Genomic DNA, 16,154 nt, shown 5'->3' with positions numbered 1-16,154 from the left:
GTCCTGACCCCACATAGCTTTGCCCCCATTTGTGCTGTCGTATCAAAGTTGTGCCCTGACCGTGCAGGGGGCTGCTGGAGCATCCAAGGGAGTCCCTGTCCCCACAGGGGGCTGATGGGGTGTTGGGGGGGGGGGGGGTGGGTGTCCCTGTTCCAACAGGGGGCTGCTCTTTCTGCCCTGGAGGGGGGCCCAGTGCCACCTTTCTGGTGAGTGGCTCGGAGAGAGGGTCCCCCTGCCCCACAGGGGACTGCCCATCAGGGCAGCCCGGGGGCCTGCTGTCCTCACAGGGGGCTCTGTCCCCTTCCATGCGGGGCAGCCTGGGAGGGGTCTGCTGTCCCTCTGGGTTCTGTCCTCTCTCTGCTGGGACAGCTCACTCTCTGCTGGGACACGGGGGGGGGTCCCTGTGTCCCCATAGGGTGCTGCCTGGGGGCACCAGGACAGCCTGGGGGGTGGGGTCTGCCATGGTGCTGCTGTCCCCAGCCAGCCCAGGGAGGGGCAGCTCCCCCCCCAGTGCTGCACTACCACTAACGCCTGCTTCTGTTCTCGTGGAGTTTGATGAAAATCCCTAATTGCAGGCTTTCTTCGCTTGCTAGTCAGCAACCTGTTTGGGATGGTTAACAGGCCTTGGGTACCAACAGGATGCTCCATCCGTCCACACTAAAATCCCGGGATTTGACCTTGGGGAGTGTGGAAATAGAGACAAGCACAGCCCTTGTAATGGGACTTGGAGGGGGTTTTAGCTGAGCCATCGTTTCCCTGATTTAAAAGAAGGCCTTTTTCTGCGCAAATGGGAAGCCTGGAGTTTCCCAGCCGCGTGTATTGCTGCGAGCTGCAGCAGTCCTTGCACAGGGCACCCTGCGGTTTCCACGGGGGGAAGGAGGAACTGTGAATGGTCACTTCTTTCCAGCGGGGACGTGAATGTATGCCACAGAGGAGTGATGTTGACTCATTACCGTTGCCTAAGTGAGGAAACGTCTGTCTGTCCAGAAGTCAGTCCACCCAGGCTTGATGACTGTACTCGTCTGCGTGTTGCTTTCATTTTCTCTTCTCTTTTCCTTTGGATGAACTCTGTTAGGTTTCTATTTACGTCTAAGGCAAAGCTGCCTGGAAAACAGCTTTATTCAGGAAACTTAGAGAAGTGCTGCAAAGTTTGGCTAGAAGGCAGCGTGAGTTGCAGTTCTGGGTAGCGTGAACATGAAAGGAAAGTCTGACCTAGTAGTCAGAGTGGAAAGCGTGGTGGGAGGATTGTGAAAATTTAATCAGAGTGTTGTAATAACCTTCCTGTGCAAACCAGTTAACCTGTCTCAGGTTACCCGTTTTGGGGCCCCTGAGCATTGCTGCATAAAGGCTTGTTTCTTCAGAGGGCAGTGGTAACAGCAGACAGCGGTGCTGGGTTCTGGTGCGAAGTCAGGTGCTAGGTCTTGATGTTTCGGTGTCGCTGGGGACGAGACCGGGGACGTCGTGCAGGCTGTGCTGCCCGCAGAGGGAATGCCCCTGCTGTCTGCGCCATCAGCTGGGTACAGAAAACGCTGTTCCTGCTCACCAGCCTCAGCTCTGTGCTGCTGTGGTGCTGCTCTGGGCTGCGGGTAGGTGTAAGCGCCCCATCCGTAGCTGAGGCTGCCTTGCTGGAAGGAGCTGGCCCTGGCGTGGCCTGCAGGGCGCTGCCTCTTCGAAAGGAGCCTGGCCTGATCCCCATCCAGCCATCACTTCAGGGATCTGGGCAGACCCATGTCACTTACAGCTCATCTGGTGGACAAGGGCATCCTCGCTGTGAACACGGGATTCCCATGAGCTGCCTGGTAGAAGCGAGAGGTGACCCCGGCTGCTGGGAACCCAACAGCTCTGGTGGGTCGCTGCCCACCGGTGCCATCCCTCGGCATGTCGGGAGCACATGAACAAAGGCTGTTGGAATCGGCCCTCCGGCGGCAGGAGGAATTAATCGCCCTATTCATTCTTCCCAGCAAGTGCGTTTTGTTGTGCTTATGTAAAGTCAGGCTATGAATTATTTACAGCGGGCTTTCCCGTGGCAGCAGCAGCGTGTGGGGCTGTGGGCACGGCGGTGCTGGGCGCTTCGGGGGGATGTCACCCACCACCGGGTGCAGGAGCTGCGAGGCGGCGGCGGCAGACGAAGCCATGGCGTGTGCACGCAGCATCCTCTGCCTTCCACACCTACTGCGGGCTTTCGTAAAGGAAAGAGCTCGGCTGTGCTGCTGCGGGAGGAGGAGGAGGAGGAGGAGGACCGGCACAACACCGGAGCGTGTTGCCATGGGAACGCCGGTCAATTGATGCACCATCAGTCGCAATACCAATAATTTTCTATATTTGCAGCTTTTTGTGTTGTTTCTCCCCCACTACAATCGGCTGGCGTTGCTCTCTGGTGTTTGTCACGCTGCATCTCCCCTAGAAGCTGGCGAGAACAAGAGGAGCTTTAAGTGAACCGGGCTGCGTGGGCTGAGCTCCTGAATGAGGCTGGAGGCAACTGGCGAGGCTCCGTCTCCTTGGAGGCCAGGGCTGGGAGCTGGGCTCTGCCCTCCCTTGGCCCGCTGGGGTCTCGGGCAGGTTCTCACTGTCGCTGCTGCGTGGGGGGAAAGTCAGAGTTTCCCTTTTCACCTCTGCCGGGGCCGAGCCAGGAAGCGGCCGTTGAACGAAGCGATGCGTCAGTGGTCAGGTGGAGATGGAGGCACGCGTTAGCAGCCCGGATCCTGCAGCAGCCACCCCCAGGCACATCGCTTCAATGGCTTCTTTCTAGTTGTCCTTGAGTTCGGTGCTGTGCTATTTCCTTTCCTCGGAGAAGAAAGCTGTGTAGCTGTTTTTCTCCATGCAGCTGTGGGCTTGTTCTTGATGTTTGTCATTTCAGTTCTAGCAGTGAAATGTAAATGGTGAGGATTTTCTTTTCTCATAGGGGAGTTGCCTGAGTGTCTAGAAAAACCCTGAATCTCTAGTGAGGGGTTAATCTAGAGCACGAGGCTGCTTAATATATTACGCTGAGCTTTCCCAGCCTGCTGTTATGGTTTGAAATAGCAGCGTGTCACAACGCAGCTGGCCTGATGAGGCTTTATTTTTTGCCAGGGGTAGTTCTGTGGCTGCCTCGTGGTGGCAGGGTAAGGATGCTTAGCGGGATTCTCCCCGGACCAGATGCGTAGGAGTCGATGTGGGTCAAGTTGGCTGCCCGCCGGCTGCCTGCATCCCTCCTCTCTGCCCGCTCCAGCCTCACATGCGAGCGCATGGCTGCCGATGCGCGTGGGGACCCTGCCGTCGTGCCCCCCAGCCCAGCACTCCACGCGGAGATGTTGTTTCTTGGGCGATTGTGTCGTACCCTGGCAGGGTGAAGCTGCTCGAACTCCCACGGGATATGAATCATTGTGGTATGACACATTCAGCGGTTCTCACGCTGCTGCTGCTGAGAAGAGGCAATACAACTCGAGCTACGCGAGCTCTAAATATAAAATCCTAAATAGGAGCTATTCTCCTCTGGCCACTAACGAAAACGCTGAGGATGATCAACAAAAATACCCTTTGGTATTTATACTGGTGTCACAGAGCTGAAAGGCGCTTCTGGAATTACTCGGCTCAGCCCCTGCCAGTGGGAGCAGCCTCATCCTCGCTGACTGTAAGTCAGCTCCTGTGTAGTGGAGCTGCTTCAGCTTCTGTGTGTACGCTTCCTCATGGAAACACGGCGTTACTGTCAGAAAAAGTGAGCTGGTTGCATACCCTGACTTCCCTCTCTTGTACATTCACTTGTTTTTACTCCAGTTTTGGTTTACTCCAGAAGCAGAGCATTGTTCTTCACCCTCTGTAAAAAAGGAAATTCTGTAGAGATCAACAGGGGCTTACTTCTTGAAATAGCTGCATGTTGAAACCCCGCTTGTTCCACTTTTTTTCATCATTAGGTGATAAAGTGCCCAGTGAGGCTTCAGCTTGCCTAGCCTCCTCTGGGCTATGTGCCGGGCTGTCTTGAGGAGCTGGGGGGTGTGTGTATATTTGTGTGTGTGATGCGTGTGTGGTTTTTGCATGGTGTGTGCGTGTATATTCATGTGTGTGATGCGTGTGGTTTGTGTGTGTGTGTATATTTGTGTGTGTGCAGCCTGTGTGCAGCCACGGGTACGGAGCAGCAGGAGCCTGTGCTGGGAGCCTGCAGGGACAGAAAGAGCAGGCTGGGCAGGGCACGTCTGATCCGGAGGAGCAGACAGTGTGGACTGCCAGCGCTCACTGAGAGAACTCAGTATTGTCGTCTGTCTGCCCCAAGTAACCTAATTAGCGCTACTTAACTCCAGGCCCTGCAGCGCAAGGCACAGGACTGGTGAGGGCAGGAATTTGTAGTGCAGCTGCACTACAGCGACCAGAATCACCAACCCAGCAGTGGTGGGCTGGCCACCCGGGCTGGGCTGACCCTGGAGCGGGGCTGCTGTGCCCCCCGGGCAAGGCAGGGGCTGCTTGGCATAGCCCCACAGCAGCCTGTTGGAGAAGGGCAACAAGAGCCCCCCGTGCCGCCCCCGGGTGCAATGACTTGGCTGGATCACGGGACTGTCGCTCGATAACTTTGCCTCTTGCTAACTCGCCGGGTGTCTTCCTTCCCCAGCTACGCGGTTATTGCCTATGGCTGCGCCAGCTGCCCCAAGCTGACCTGCGAGAGGGACGGCTGCCAGACGGAGTTCTGCTATCACTGCAAGCAGATATGGCACCCCAACCAGACCTGCGACATGGCCCGCCAGCAAAGGGCGCAGACGCTCCGCGTACGGACCAAGCACACGTCGGGCCTCAGCTATGGACAGGAGTCTGGGCCGGGTATGGATCGTGCGTTGTAGGCTACTGGGTGCTGCGGTCGTGCCTGTGAAGCTGACAAAGAACTGCCGGTGCAGAACTTCCTCCCCAGGGTGATGGCAGTGCCCCGTGGGGAGCGCTGCTGCGTGCCACAGATGAGGGTCCCCAGCACAGCTGAGTACAGCTGTGAACCTGAGAGCCACTTCGCCTTCTCCCGGGTGTTAGAGTGAGCCCAGTGGGTTCCTGCAAGAAATTAGAACATGAAACGGGTCGGGGATAGGTGACAACGACGTGCCTCGGGTCCTTCCTCAGCACTGCAGTTCCCCTCTTCCGCCCCAGCCACGTTGTGGCCGTTTTGATCTTGGATGTTCTTGCTTCTCGCTGATCTAGATGTGGAACAAATTAGGTGCTTTTTACTGTTGCAACTTGAAATTTGCCTGTTGCAGTAGTAAAAAGTAGTGTTAATGCCTAGCCCTGCATGGGGAGCCTGACTGTGTGCACTGTTAGGTGCTCGTAATGTCACGTACAGGGGAAAAATGCCAGCCCACAGACTCCTACTCTGCCTTGTAGGAGCTGCTACGTCTGCTGAGTTAGTGTTCATTAAAAATAACTGTGTTGACTCTGGAAGTGGGCAGTAAGGCCATTTCTTAAAGTCCCTCCCTTCCCTCAGACAAAACACTACTGTGCCTTGTGTGCCAGGAGTTAAAATGTTGATGCTCGGACTGGAGCTGCCCTAAGCAATCCGAGGTGGCTCAGCTGCATCCCGAGGCTCAGCGTGCCCCGTTAGAGGGCCCTGACAACCCACAGCTCAGATACCACCTCAGCCTGTGGTACAAACCAGCAAGCAAAAACTGGTTTCTGAGCTTTTTTCACCCTCCTAAAGGAGATCCTGCCAGGAAGAGCTTAGCGCTTAGCCACTGAAAGGGAGATTCCTGAGACAGCGGTTTTTCCCCACCCCATTCTTGCTGGATTCAGTGCAGTGATTAATAAGGTGCGGGCTGGTCTCAGCAGCTGGATTTCATATTGTTGAGTGTCAGAGAGGCTGCCAGCAAAGCCCTGACCCTCTGCACAGACAGCCGTTGCGTAACTGCGATCAGATGACGCGTGACTTGAGGAGATGAAGGACCCTCATCCCACCCCGCCAGGAGCCGAGTGGGGCTGCGCAGCATCTGCCCTGCTCTGGCGTGCAGCTGCAGGCCCCGTTCCACGCTGCCTGCTGTTGAAGGCCAGGTTCAGAATATCTGAAGCCCTGTTCTCTCAATTGCTCTGTTGTTCTTGGCCTGTGAATCACCTTAGTGGAGCAATTTAATAATGGTTATGACTTACACTGTCGTCCTGGCTAGCACAGCGCAGGTATGACTTGTTCCCAGCACTGAAGCATCTCCTGGAACGCATCCTGTGCCAGGCCAGGATAAGCTTTTAAAGCGCCTGTTGCTCCCAGTCCTTGTTGTCCAGGCAGATCACTTCGGTGGGCTTGGTCTCATCAGCATTATCTTCTCGCCCCAACCAGAAGCTAAAGGCCCAGCCAGCTGGTTGTACTGTCCCTGCTTTGTGCTACGTGAGGGCGATCCGCATGCCCAGAAAGCAAGGGCTCCCCTGTGCAGTGAGAGCCCCCATTGACTTTTTGCAGCACAGAGCCAGACTCAGTGCCCTGCTTCCCCCCCGCAGCAGACGACATCAAGCCGTGCCCCCGCTGCAGCGCCTACATCATCAAGATGAACGACGGGAGCTGCAACCATATGACCTGCGCCGTGTGCGGCTGCGAGTTCTGCTGGCTCTGCATGAAGGAAATCTCAGACCTGCATTACCTCAGGTGGGCGCCGGAGCAGGGCACAGGGCTCCTCTAGGGTCCGGGAGGGGTTTGGCTGCCTGCTGTTTGTCCTCTTGTGTCTACAATCAGTCAGCAAAATTCTTCTTTTTGACCCAAAGATCTGAGCTTTCTTCCCATGCTACAGCGGGGGAGACTCTTCATCACCAAAAAAGATACCTCCTGATACGTTGTGTTTGAGAGCTCTTAACATAGCGGACATTAAGCATAGTCCTGGTGGTGTGATAGTCACCTTGAGGAAGGAGCAAATTAATCTTGATGGGGCACTGGAACCTTTTCTGTGTTGTCTACCCACTTCCCAAGCTTCGGGTTTTGTTCATGTGGAAGTTGAATTTGGGTTTCTCAGGGATGCTTAGGAATTGCTGAGGTTTTAACATCATTTTTCTTTTCCCTTCCATTAAGCCCCTCTGGCTGCACATTCTGGGGCAAAAAGCCATGGAGTCGTAAAAAGAAGATTCTCTGGCAGCTGGGCACGCTGATCGGCGCTCCTGTAGGCATTTCCCTCATTGCTGGCATCGCCATTCCTGCTATGGTCATTGGCATCCCCGTGTACGTCGGGAGAAAGGTAAATGTGGTGAGCGTGAGGCTGGAGCTGAGGGATCCACAGCTCAGGGCGGTCTCTGACTCGGGGCATCCGACCAGCAACTGAGAGCTGATACGAAGGGCGGGTCTCCCCATAGAACCCAAATTCAGCTGTCTCTTCTAAACCCTGCCTTATCTTCCGGGCTTTGTGCGGGGAGAGGAGGATGGGGGCTGATAGCCCTCAGGCTGAAGTCCTCTCAAACGCATGTTGCATCGCTGTTGTGCCTCTACCCTGAACTGGGAACAGAAAACTGGTCCCTTCTGGCACTTCCTATGGTTGGGGCCTCTGTGGGACAGTGACAGGCTGTGAGCAGCATGCGGGCATAGGTCACTGAGTGTTTTGATGCTGCTGGGCTGTTGGGGGTCTCCAGCTGCCCCGCGCTATGTTGTGCTGTTGTGCCTCTGTGCTGGTAAAGAGGCATTGAGAGGGAGGAAATGGTGTCAGCACTGGCTTTGTAGCTTCTTCTTTTTCTTGAACGCAGACCCACCTGCAAGATCCGATCTGCGAGATCTGTGGTCACGATGGGGCTCTTTCAGGGCTAATGCAGCTGTAAAAGCATAAGCTTACGGATGTCTTCTGGCTGCTGCTTATGGCCTGGTGCTGTTCTCACCTGGTGCTTCTCCTTCCCTCAGATCCACAGCAGGTATGAGGGAAAGAAAACGTCTAAGCACAAGAGGAATTTGGCCATTACCGGTGGGGTCACGCTGTCTGTCATTGCCTCTCCGGTCATCGCTGCTGTCAGCGTTGGTAAGTGGGCACCATCTGTTTCTCATGGTGTGCAAAGCTGTGTAAATAAACACAACTGAAAGAGTCCCTGCCCCAAAGGCCCTTTCTGTTTGCCTAGCCCAGCTCAGCCATAAGCCCCTCTTAACTCGTGTGCAGGTATCGGAGTCCCCATCATGCTGGCTTACGTCTACGGCGTGGTGCCGATCTCGCTGTGCCGAGGTGGTGGCTGCGGAGTCAGCACTGCCAATGGGAAGGGCGTGAAAATAGAGTTTGATGAAGATGACGGACCAATCACAGGTACTGCGATATGCGGGGAAGGGAAGGAGGAAAGGCCCTGCCACTGCGTCTTGTAATGAGATGGTGGGGGGCTTAGTATTTCCCAAATCTGAGCATCTTGGGTTTGGCTAGGAGGAGTTACTTGCTTCAGTCTCCTGCTGGTGATCAGCTGCATAGCTCTGAGCCGAATCTCAGCCTTTCCTTGCCCTGGTAGAGGCATAGAGGCTGAGGCAAGAAGCACGCTGCCTGGTGTCTGACCCTCAGCCCTGCCACCACCATCACATCCGGCTGGTGCTCTTGCTGACCGGTTCCCATGTTGTTTTTCTCCTCAGTGGCTGATGCCTGGCGAGCCCTGAAGAACCCCAGCATCGGTGAAAGCAGCATCGAGGGGCTGACCAGCGTGCTGAGCACAAGCGGGAGCCCCACGGATGGGCTCAGCGTGATGCAGGGCAACTACAGTGAGACAGCCAGCTTTGCTGCCCTCTCGGGGGGTACCCTGAGCGGCGGTGTCCTCTCGGGAGGCAAGGGCAAGTACAGCAGGTAAATGGGCTGGTGGTCATGGCAAGAAAGGGGTGAAGGCTCCGGGGCCTGTGCTGGCTGAGCAGGCTTAGCTTGGGGCTCTATCTGGGACTGGGTGGCCCTCTGTGTGCTTGGCAGTCGTGTCCTGGTATTTTTACTTCTTGGTCTGTGGTGGAATAACCAGTCCCAGCAGACCAGGCTACTTCTGCAGTTGCTGTTAGGCTGGTTCTTGCAAGGAGGACAAAAGCTAGAGAAACAAGTTTCTGTCCCATCTAAGCTCCATAAAACGGCAGAGCTGATGCTTTGGATTAATTGGGAAGAGCACAGAGATGCCTGCACGGCCCACTTAGAGATCCTCCAGTGCTCTGATCCCAGCCTAGATGTTTGGGAGCCCCCTGTTCCAGGCAGGGCTGCTGCTTTCCAAGTCAGAAGGTTACACCACAGTTTTCCTCTTAAACTTGCCTGTGAGTCAGTCTGCAGGGTAATTAGAGACACGTGTTGATATGGCAGCCAGCATGTAATCATGGCTCTGTGCTAGATCTGTGGAAATCTGTTCTTCGCAGGAATTGCATGAGTCATGGACATAAACACAACTTCACCTTCGTCATGGAAAACAGAATGGGTTTACCTAAATGGAGCCAAAAATGAGACTGAGAGGAACCCTTGGGGTTAAACTCCCTTGTGCCAAGCTAGGCCAGCACAGAGGGCCTCTTGCTTTCTCATGACAGAGGCTGTTTGGTGCCACTTGGTGACCCTCTGAGGCATTTCTGAGGAATCCTCTTCTTTCCTGCAGGCTGGAAGTGCAGGCAGATGTCCAGAAGGAGATTTTCCCCAAGGACTCGGTCAGCTTGGGGGCGATCAGTGACAACGCCAGCACTCGGGCCATGGCTGGTTCCATCATCAGCTCCTACAACCCCCAGGACAGGTAGGAGGACATGTGATGGTGAGAAAAGAGTGTTGGTCGTGGGTGTCCTGGAAAAATCCAAGCTCTGCAAGGTGCTGCGGGTGCCAGGCTGGCTGTGGGCGCTCCAGCTCTTGCAGCTGGCAGGAGGATTGATCTTTTATTTGGGCAGGAGGAGGACTGGGGGTGTTTGGGAGCAGCCTCTCTGTGCAGTGTGGAGGCTGAGGAGGGCATCTGCAGCCCAGGGCTCTCAGGGCCTGTTCCTGGTGCCCTCAGGGTCTCCAGTGCTTCCCCGCTTCATTTCCTGGCTCTCAGCCTTGGAGAACTGCTGTTTGGAGGAACTCGAGGAGAGCAGTGGGTGCTGTTGTGTCCCGCCGTGGGGTGATGAGCAGCATCTTGCTCCTGTCTGGGCAGCGTGGTCCTCCTGACCCAGTGAGGTGGTGACACAGGCTATGGCCAAAACCAGTAACTGTGCAGTAACACGGGGGTGCTTGTTTCTACAGGGAGTGCAATAACATGGAGATCCAGGTGGACATCGAAGCCAAGCCCAGTCACTACCAGCTGGCCAGCGGCAGCAGTACGGAGGACTCTCTGCACGTCCACACCCAAATGGCAGAAAATGAGGAAGAAGAGGAGGAGGAAGAGGACGGTGAGCAGGAGCAGATGTGCAAACACCAAAGCTGTGAGCAAAAGGACTGCATTACCAGCAAAACCTGGGACATCACCCTGGCCCAGCCTGAGAGCATACGGAGTGACCTGGAGAGCTCTGACAGCCAGTCGGACGACGTGCCAGACATTACCTCGGACGAGTGCGACTCCCCCCACTCTCAGACTGCAGCAGCCTGCCCGCAGACCCCCAAAGCTAGAGGTGCCGAGAGCCCAAGTGCCCATCTGAGCCACTGTGCCCAAGCCGAGGGGTGTAGGCTGGACGAAATAGTCAAACTGGAGTGCATCGAAGCCAGAGTATGAAGTGGCCTCCTGGTGAAAAGCACACTCACTGTCATTGCATCTTTTGGGGCAGAGTTGTGTCCGTGTTGGCTTCTGTTTGCAATTCTTCAGCTGGCTCCCTGGCCTCGCCTCAAGGAGTCGTCGTTTCTTACGTGACAAAAAAAGAAAAGGAAAAAAACAATCCCCAACCCTCTTTTTGTTTTAATTTATTGATTCAGGCTCTGTGAGGTGTGTAAGAGTGTAAATATGTATGTGTCTGTATGTCTGCAACCATCCTAAAGGACTATTTGAATAAAGACTCTGGATGTCATTCAACTCGCATCCAGCTCATCCTTTCCATGGGTGTACGGTGAAATCCTCTCCTTGGTGGCTGCCTTTGGACTGTCTGTGATTGCTGCCCTAGCCCCTGGCCTGGGGAAAAGGGGTGCACCCCCTATCTGCCTCTAGGAAGGGGTGCCAGCTTTGTTCTGCCCGCAGCGCTGGTGCCACGGCTGCTAGGCCAGACTGCCATGTGTTGCGGCTGTGTACGCAGGATGGACTAACCATGCACTGAGCCAAATTCACAGGGCTGCTTGAGGAGGCTGAGGGCTAGCCTAGTGGCTCTGTCAGGGACATCAGGGAGAGACCAGGAGGCTGCCGTAGGCCCAGCCTGTCCCCAGAGCAGCTCCCGGGGCCTGGGCTGTGCTGCTGTGCCTGTAATTAAAGCAGTGGTGCCTCCTGTCTGCGATGAGCTGTGCAGTGAACGTGGCTCAGCAAGCACCTCCTGAGAGCCAGGAAGAGCTTTGTGGGGCTCCACATTTCCTTACGGCAACTTGAGGTGGATTGGGTGCTTTGCTGGGTAGGATGTGGCCAGAGGGGTCTCCCCGTGGGGCACCAGGCTCCCAGGCGTGGGGTGGAGGCCCGCAGGGTGCAGCACAGCGTGATGCAAGGCAGCAAGGGGAGCGCAGGGGTGGGGATGGGGCCGTGCCTCCCCTCTGCGGAGGCAGGCGAAGGTGGAGTTCTTGCTTTGCTCATCCAGGAGCTGGTCTGACGGGAAGTGGAGCCGCAGCTGGGTGCAGCAGGTGAGCAGCTCCGTGGCCTCATCCCAGCTCTGGGCCTGCCTGGTCCCATGGGGACCACGACGGCTCTTGGTGCAGAGGCTGAGTGCAGGACAGGCCCCGGGGGTGCCGAGGGGCTCTGATGGCCTGATCGCGGCTGGCTGAAGATGTGTCAAGTGGGTGAGTCCGGGTCTGGTGTGGTAACTGTGACGGGAGGTGTCTGAGCCCTGCCTGTGGCTCCAGCCCTGCCTCCTGCAGGGGAAACTGAGGCACAGAGGGAGGGCAGCCCTGCGTGGCTCTGACATGAGCTGGGGCGAGCCCCAGTCCTGACGGGGGAGCAGCCCCCTGCTGCTGCCTCTACTCATTAGAGCACTCGGTGCCCAAGCCCAGCACTGGGGCGGCTGTTCACGGGGGCTGCTCCCTGCAGCGCCCTGCAATAAGGATTGCCCCAGGGAGCCCTGCTCCTTCCCGGGATGTGCTGGGGCAAGCGGCTGGTCCCCATCAGGGACACCCATTCCCACGGCTGCTGTCCCTGCACCATGGCTCTGACCCCAGAGAAGCCGGCTGGGGCAGTGGTTTGCAAACCTGGGCTGCCAGCGGCTGCCACCCTGCCACTGCCTCGTCCCCACCGTTGTGTCACCTCCTCTGGGCTGTCCCCAGATGCCCTGTGCCTGTGCTGGCTGCCCTGCACCATGCAGCCTTGGTGCTCAGCCTCCCCTCTCCTCCTCCCCAGGCCACCGCGATCCTGGCAGCCACCAGAGGGTCCTCATGAAAACAGGCCTCATCCTCCTCATCGTCGGGCACCTCAACTTCATCACCGGAGCCCTCGTCCACGGCATTGTGCTCCGCTTCGTGGTCAGCCTGCAGGATGCAGTCTCCCTGCAGTATGCTGTCTCGAACACCGCCTCGGCCATCTCTGCTCTGCTGGTACCACAGGGGGTGGGGGGGGGGCACAGGATGGATGCAGGGTGGGATGCAGGGTGGACACTGCTCCGTCCCCCCTTCCCTGCTCTAACAAGACCTTCCTTGCACAGAACTGGGGGGGGGGGGGGGGGTTTTAAAAGGGCTTTGTAACGTTTGGGGGGGGGGGGACGTTTAAGGGACAATTCAAGGGGAAAGGGGACCGATGTCCCTGGTGTCGATGACCATGCTTCCTTGCAGACAATCTCCTGTGGCTTAGCTGCCCTCATGCTGTCCCGCTACTTCGCTCCTGCAGCCCTTGTAAGCAGCCCCATCCCTGCAGCCCCACAGGGCTCCATCCCGCAGCCCCTCACTTGGGGACCACTCCAGGTGGGTGGCCGTTCGTGGTCCCATCTTGCCGTGCCGCCTCATCTCTCTCCTCCCACAGAAATGGGTGGTTCTGGCCCTGAGCGCCAGCAGCAGCCTGGGCTCGCTGTCCTGCCTGCCAGGGCTGGCTGTTGCCATCGGGCTGACGCTGGGCAGCCGGGGCCGGGTGCTGCTGGCGCCCTGTGCCCTCACCGATGCTGCCCTCACCCCGCTCGCCCGGCAGTGTCCCTTCGATCCCACCCGTGTCTATGTGAGTCCCACTAGTCCCATGGCCACCCTGCACCATGCCTGCCCTGCAGATGGGGACACACGCAGGGACCTGATGGCCCTCATCCCTGCAGAGCTCCACGCTGTCCCTCTGGTTCATCTCCCTCATGCTGGGCTCACTGGAGATTGTCTTCAGCATCCGCTGCCTCCTGCTCACCATCGAGCTCCTCCGCCTCAGCTGCTGCTGCCACAGGGTGCGCCGGCAGAAGGTGAATCCTCTCTAAGCCCCCGTGCAGGGCTGGGATGGAGCCAGCTGGGCTCAGGTCCCCTGGGCGGGCAGGATTTGCCCACCTGAAGCTCTCGGCCCCTGGTCCTGCCCTGAGCAGCCCCTCTGGCTTGCAGGTCTCCTTGCAGACAGCCCCTGCGGACAGCCCCAACCCTGGGCTGTGCCTGGGCTTGCTGAGCCTGGACAGTGTGGAAACCGCCCAGCTGTGAGCCGGGTATGGGACCCAGACCTGTCCCAGCACCTGCCCCACAGTGTTTCCCAGCTCTGGGACAGACACAGGACCTTGGATGTTGCTCATTGCCAGCCGGAATGTGAGCCCATCCCCGTGGCACTGGGCTGCCTGGGGCTGCAGCAAGGGAGGCGACTGGGCTGGATATGAACCCTACAGGGAGGACCTTTCCCCTCAGCATTGATGGCCCCCACCCACTGCTGACTGCACTGACACAAACTTTATTTTGCAGGTATTAAAAGACCAGAAGCACCCCCCCTCCCCACGGCCCCCACCTGTGCTCCAGCTGTGGAGAAGGGGCTGTCCCGGCCCCGAGGCGTGCAGTGTGTGCATGCTGGGGGTGCTGGGGGGGCGCGAGCAACCGGGGCTTCGTCCCCTAGGCTGGGTCCCCGTGCCTGTTGGAGAAGCAGTGGTGGCTCCACCATGCTGGGCTGTCCCCTGCTCCATGCCTCTGGTGCAGGGGGACCATACCCACTTGGGGGAGGGGGTCCCTCCTGTCTCCCGCATGGGTACAGGAGCCACTGCGTGGTGGGGGCGTCCCCCCTGGATCTCTCTTCCCCAGCCTCAGCCAGGCTCCTGCTGCCATGAGGGCATGGAGATGGGGACAGCAGGGACAAGCAGGGGTGGGAGGTGGTGTCCAGCTGCAGGACAGGGGTGGCAGGGGTCTGCAGGGGCTGTGGGGGGCTCAGAGCTGCCCGGTGCCGCTGGGGTCGCACTGCAGCAGCCGCACGATGGACGGGTCACTCTTGGCACCTTTGATGAACTCCTCCAGCGACAGCTTGCCTGCAGGGGGGACATGGCTCAGCCCGGCAGCCACCACCCCATCCCGGACACACAGGGGCACACAGGACCAACACGCACCAGAGAACCCCCCCTCCACCCCCTTTCACGGGGCGAGCCCCCCAGGTCTGCAGCCAGCTGAGCCCCTCAGCTGCTGGGGCTCCCCCCGGCCACCCCAGCGAACATGAGGCATTTAATCAGCGTGCGTGCTGCTCCCTCTAAGACCCCCGGATTTAGCCATGAGACCTTTCCCTTAATCCCCTCCATCTCCTCTCATTTACCATCATTATTAGTATCCATCTGTCGGAAGATTTTTTCCGTTCTTTTCTCCGGAGTCGATTCATCTTCGGGCATATTCATCACGGAGGAGACCATTTTGTAGATGGCCTGGGAGAGGGAGACACGGAGGAGGGTGGGCGCCTGCCACCAACCCGAGGCAGGGGACAGAGGTCTGGGGGTTTGCTGCACTGGGACCAACCCCTGCCCATGTACCCGGGGGGGGGGGGGGGGGGGGGGGGTTTGCTCCCAGTACAGCTTGTGCCTGCCCCAAGAAAACAAGCTGGATTGCAGGAAGCAGATGGGAGCTGCTCTTGCAGGGAGGAGATGCCCACCAAGATGTTGATGAAACAGCCTCACGAATCACCCCCTGCTGCTGCTGCCACTGGGCTGGGGTCTGGGCAAGGGGAACAGGTCCTGGGTGCCTGCACCAGGTCCTCAGTGCAGCTGCCACGTGTGTGGGCAGCAGGAAGAGCCCCAGGATAGGGTGCTGAGGGGAAGCCCTGGCCCCGGGACATGAAGGAGCATGGTCTGCCCTGGGGGCCGCTCCTTCCTGCGGCCATGGGGCTCAGCCAGCAGCTCCCCGCAGACATCCAGCCCTGCGTAGGGAGCAACACGGGGCACCTGCCCCAGACTTGCCCACAAGTGGGGCTGTGCATACCTGCACAATCTCCAGCATCTCCTCCCGGCTGATGTAGCCGTTGCCGTCCAGGTCGTACATGCTGAAGGCCCACATGAGCTTCTGCTCCAGCTTCCCGCGGGAGGTGACGCTCAGGGCAATGATGAACTCTCGGAAGTCGATGGTGCCATCGCCGTTGGTGTCGAAGGTGCGGAAGACGTGCTCGGCGAACTTGGAGGCGTCGCCATAGGGGAAGAAGTTGGCGTAGATCTTCTTGAACTCCTCCACGTTGAGGATGCCCGAGGGACAGTCCTTCAGGAAGCCCTTGTACCAGCCCTGCAGCTCCAGGTCTGAGAACTCGGTGTTTTCACGCAGGTCCTGGAGCATCTCGGGGCGCAGCTTGCTGTTCTGCTTCCCCATGCCGCTGGGGATGAGCGCTGCCGCAGGGGGGGCTCCTGGCCCAGCTCCACTCCCTGCACCCTACAGGAGGGGAGAGGGACGGGGCAGCGCTCCCTGGCAGCCCCCGGGCACCCGGGCAGAGGTGGTGGCCGATGCTGGCCCCTCCATCCCCACTGTCCCCTCTGAGCCGCCGAGGCCAGTCCTGGGGAGCCAGCCCCTTGGCATTTGCGTAATAAATCCTCAGGGGTCATTTGCATAATAGATTGGGGGATGTTGGTGGCACCGGGGGGAGGGTGGGGGGGGGCAGCGGGCTGGAGGAGGGGAAGGGGCTGGACTCAGCCCTGGCTGGGGCTCTGTGTCCAGATCTAGGCCAGCTCCCCTGGCGGGGGGGTTATTTTTGGCACCTCCGCCTGCCCCGTTAATATTTGATGCCTCCGGCTGGCTCCGGAGCCCCGGGGAGGGCCAAGGGCCGCGGGTTCCACTTGTAACCAG

General features: G+C 58.3%; 3 protein-coding genes across 3 annotated transcripts in view; 2 read left to right on the top strand and 1 right to left on the bottom strand.

Moving 5' to 3' along the window:
• The window catches only part of RNF19B (ring finger protein 19B), an 11,636-nt gene extending 781 nt beyond the window's left edge, over nt 1-10,855 (top strand). Inside the window, exons 2-11 of the mRNA XM_035345873.1 lie at nt 1,514-1,586; nt 2,825-2,879; nt 4,580-4,785; nt 6,430-6,574; nt 6,992-7,154; nt 7,805-7,919; nt 8,055-8,195; nt 8,507-8,714; nt 9,487-9,618; nt 10,098-10,855. Coding sequence (XP_035201764.1) covers nt 1,514-1,586; nt 2,825-2,879; nt 4,580-4,785; nt 6,430-6,574; nt 6,992-7,154; nt 7,805-7,919; nt 8,055-8,195; nt 8,507-8,714; nt 9,487-9,618; nt 10,098-10,563 — 1,704 coding nt within the window. The 3' untranslated portion in view covers nt 10,564-10,855. The remainder of the gene's footprint in view (nt 1-1,513; nt 1,587-2,824; nt 2,880-4,579; nt 4,786-6,429; nt 6,575-6,991; nt 7,155-7,804; nt 7,920-8,054; nt 8,196-8,506; nt 8,715-9,486; nt 9,619-10,097) is intronic.
• Nucleotides 10,856-11,653: 798 nt separating this feature from the next.
• TMEM54 (transmembrane protein 54) lies at nt 11,654-13,568 on the top strand. Its single transcript, XM_035345872.1, has 5 exons — nt 11,654-11,759; nt 12,313-12,506; nt 12,928-13,116; nt 13,208-13,342; nt 13,476-13,568. The coding sequence occupies exons 1-5, from the start codon at nt 11,747-11,749 to the stop codon at nt 13,566-13,568; spliced, it is 624 nt and encodes a 207-aa protein (XP_035201763.1). The 5' UTR covers nt 11,654-11,746.
• A 650-nt stretch (nt 13,569-14,218) lies between these two features.
• HPCA (hippocalcin) lies at nt 14,219-15,862 on the bottom strand. Its single transcript, XM_035345690.1, has 3 exons — nt 15,306-15,862; nt 14,650-14,755; nt 14,219-14,371 (listed from the first exon to the last, which is right to left on the bottom strand). The coding sequence occupies exons 1-3, from the start codon at nt 15,681-15,683 to the stop codon at nt 14,274-14,276; spliced, it is 582 nt and encodes a 193-aa protein (XP_035201581.1). The 5' UTR covers nt 15,684-15,862; the 3' UTR covers nt 14,219-14,273.
• Between the last annotated feature and the right edge of the window lie 292 nt (nt 15,863-16,154).

Source organism: Oxyura jamaicensis, chromosome 23 (genome assembly GCF_011077185.1).
Source record: "Oxyura jamaicensis isolate SHBP4307 breed ruddy duck chromosome 23, BPBGC_Ojam_1.0, whole genome shotgun sequence".
Classification (NCBI taxonomy): domain Eukaryota; kingdom Metazoa; phylum Chordata; class Aves; order Anseriformes; family Anatidae; genus Oxyura; species Oxyura jamaicensis.
The sequence above is the reverse complement of the archived record's forward strand: the minus strand, read 5'-3'. Positions and strand labels throughout refer to the sequence as shown.

Excerpts from the sequence above, each read along its gene's own strand:
- TMEM54 (XM_035345872.1), top strand. Across the intron at positions 13,117-13,207 it reads TCGATCCCACCCGTGTCTAT|AGCTCCACGCTGTCCCTCTG; the intron begins GTGAGTCCCACT and ends TCATCCCTGCAG. Across the intron at positions 13,343-13,475 it reads ACAGGGTGCGCCGGCAGAAG|GTCTCCTTGCAGACAGCCCC; the intron begins GTGAATCCTCTC and ends TCTGGCTTGCAG.
- HPCA (XM_035345690.1), bottom strand. The coding sequence starts at position 15,683 with ATGGGGAAGCAGAACAGCAAGCTGCGCCCCGAGATGCTCCAGGACCTG. Across the intron at positions 14,756-15,305 it reads AGATGCTGGAGATTGTGCAG|GCCATCTACAAAATGGTCTC; the intron begins GTATGCACAGCC and ends TCCCTCTCCCAG. Across the intron at positions 14,372-14,649 it reads GATGGATACTAATAATGATG|GCAAGCTGTCGCTGGAGGAG; the intron begins GTAAATGAGAGG and ends TCCCCCCTGCAG.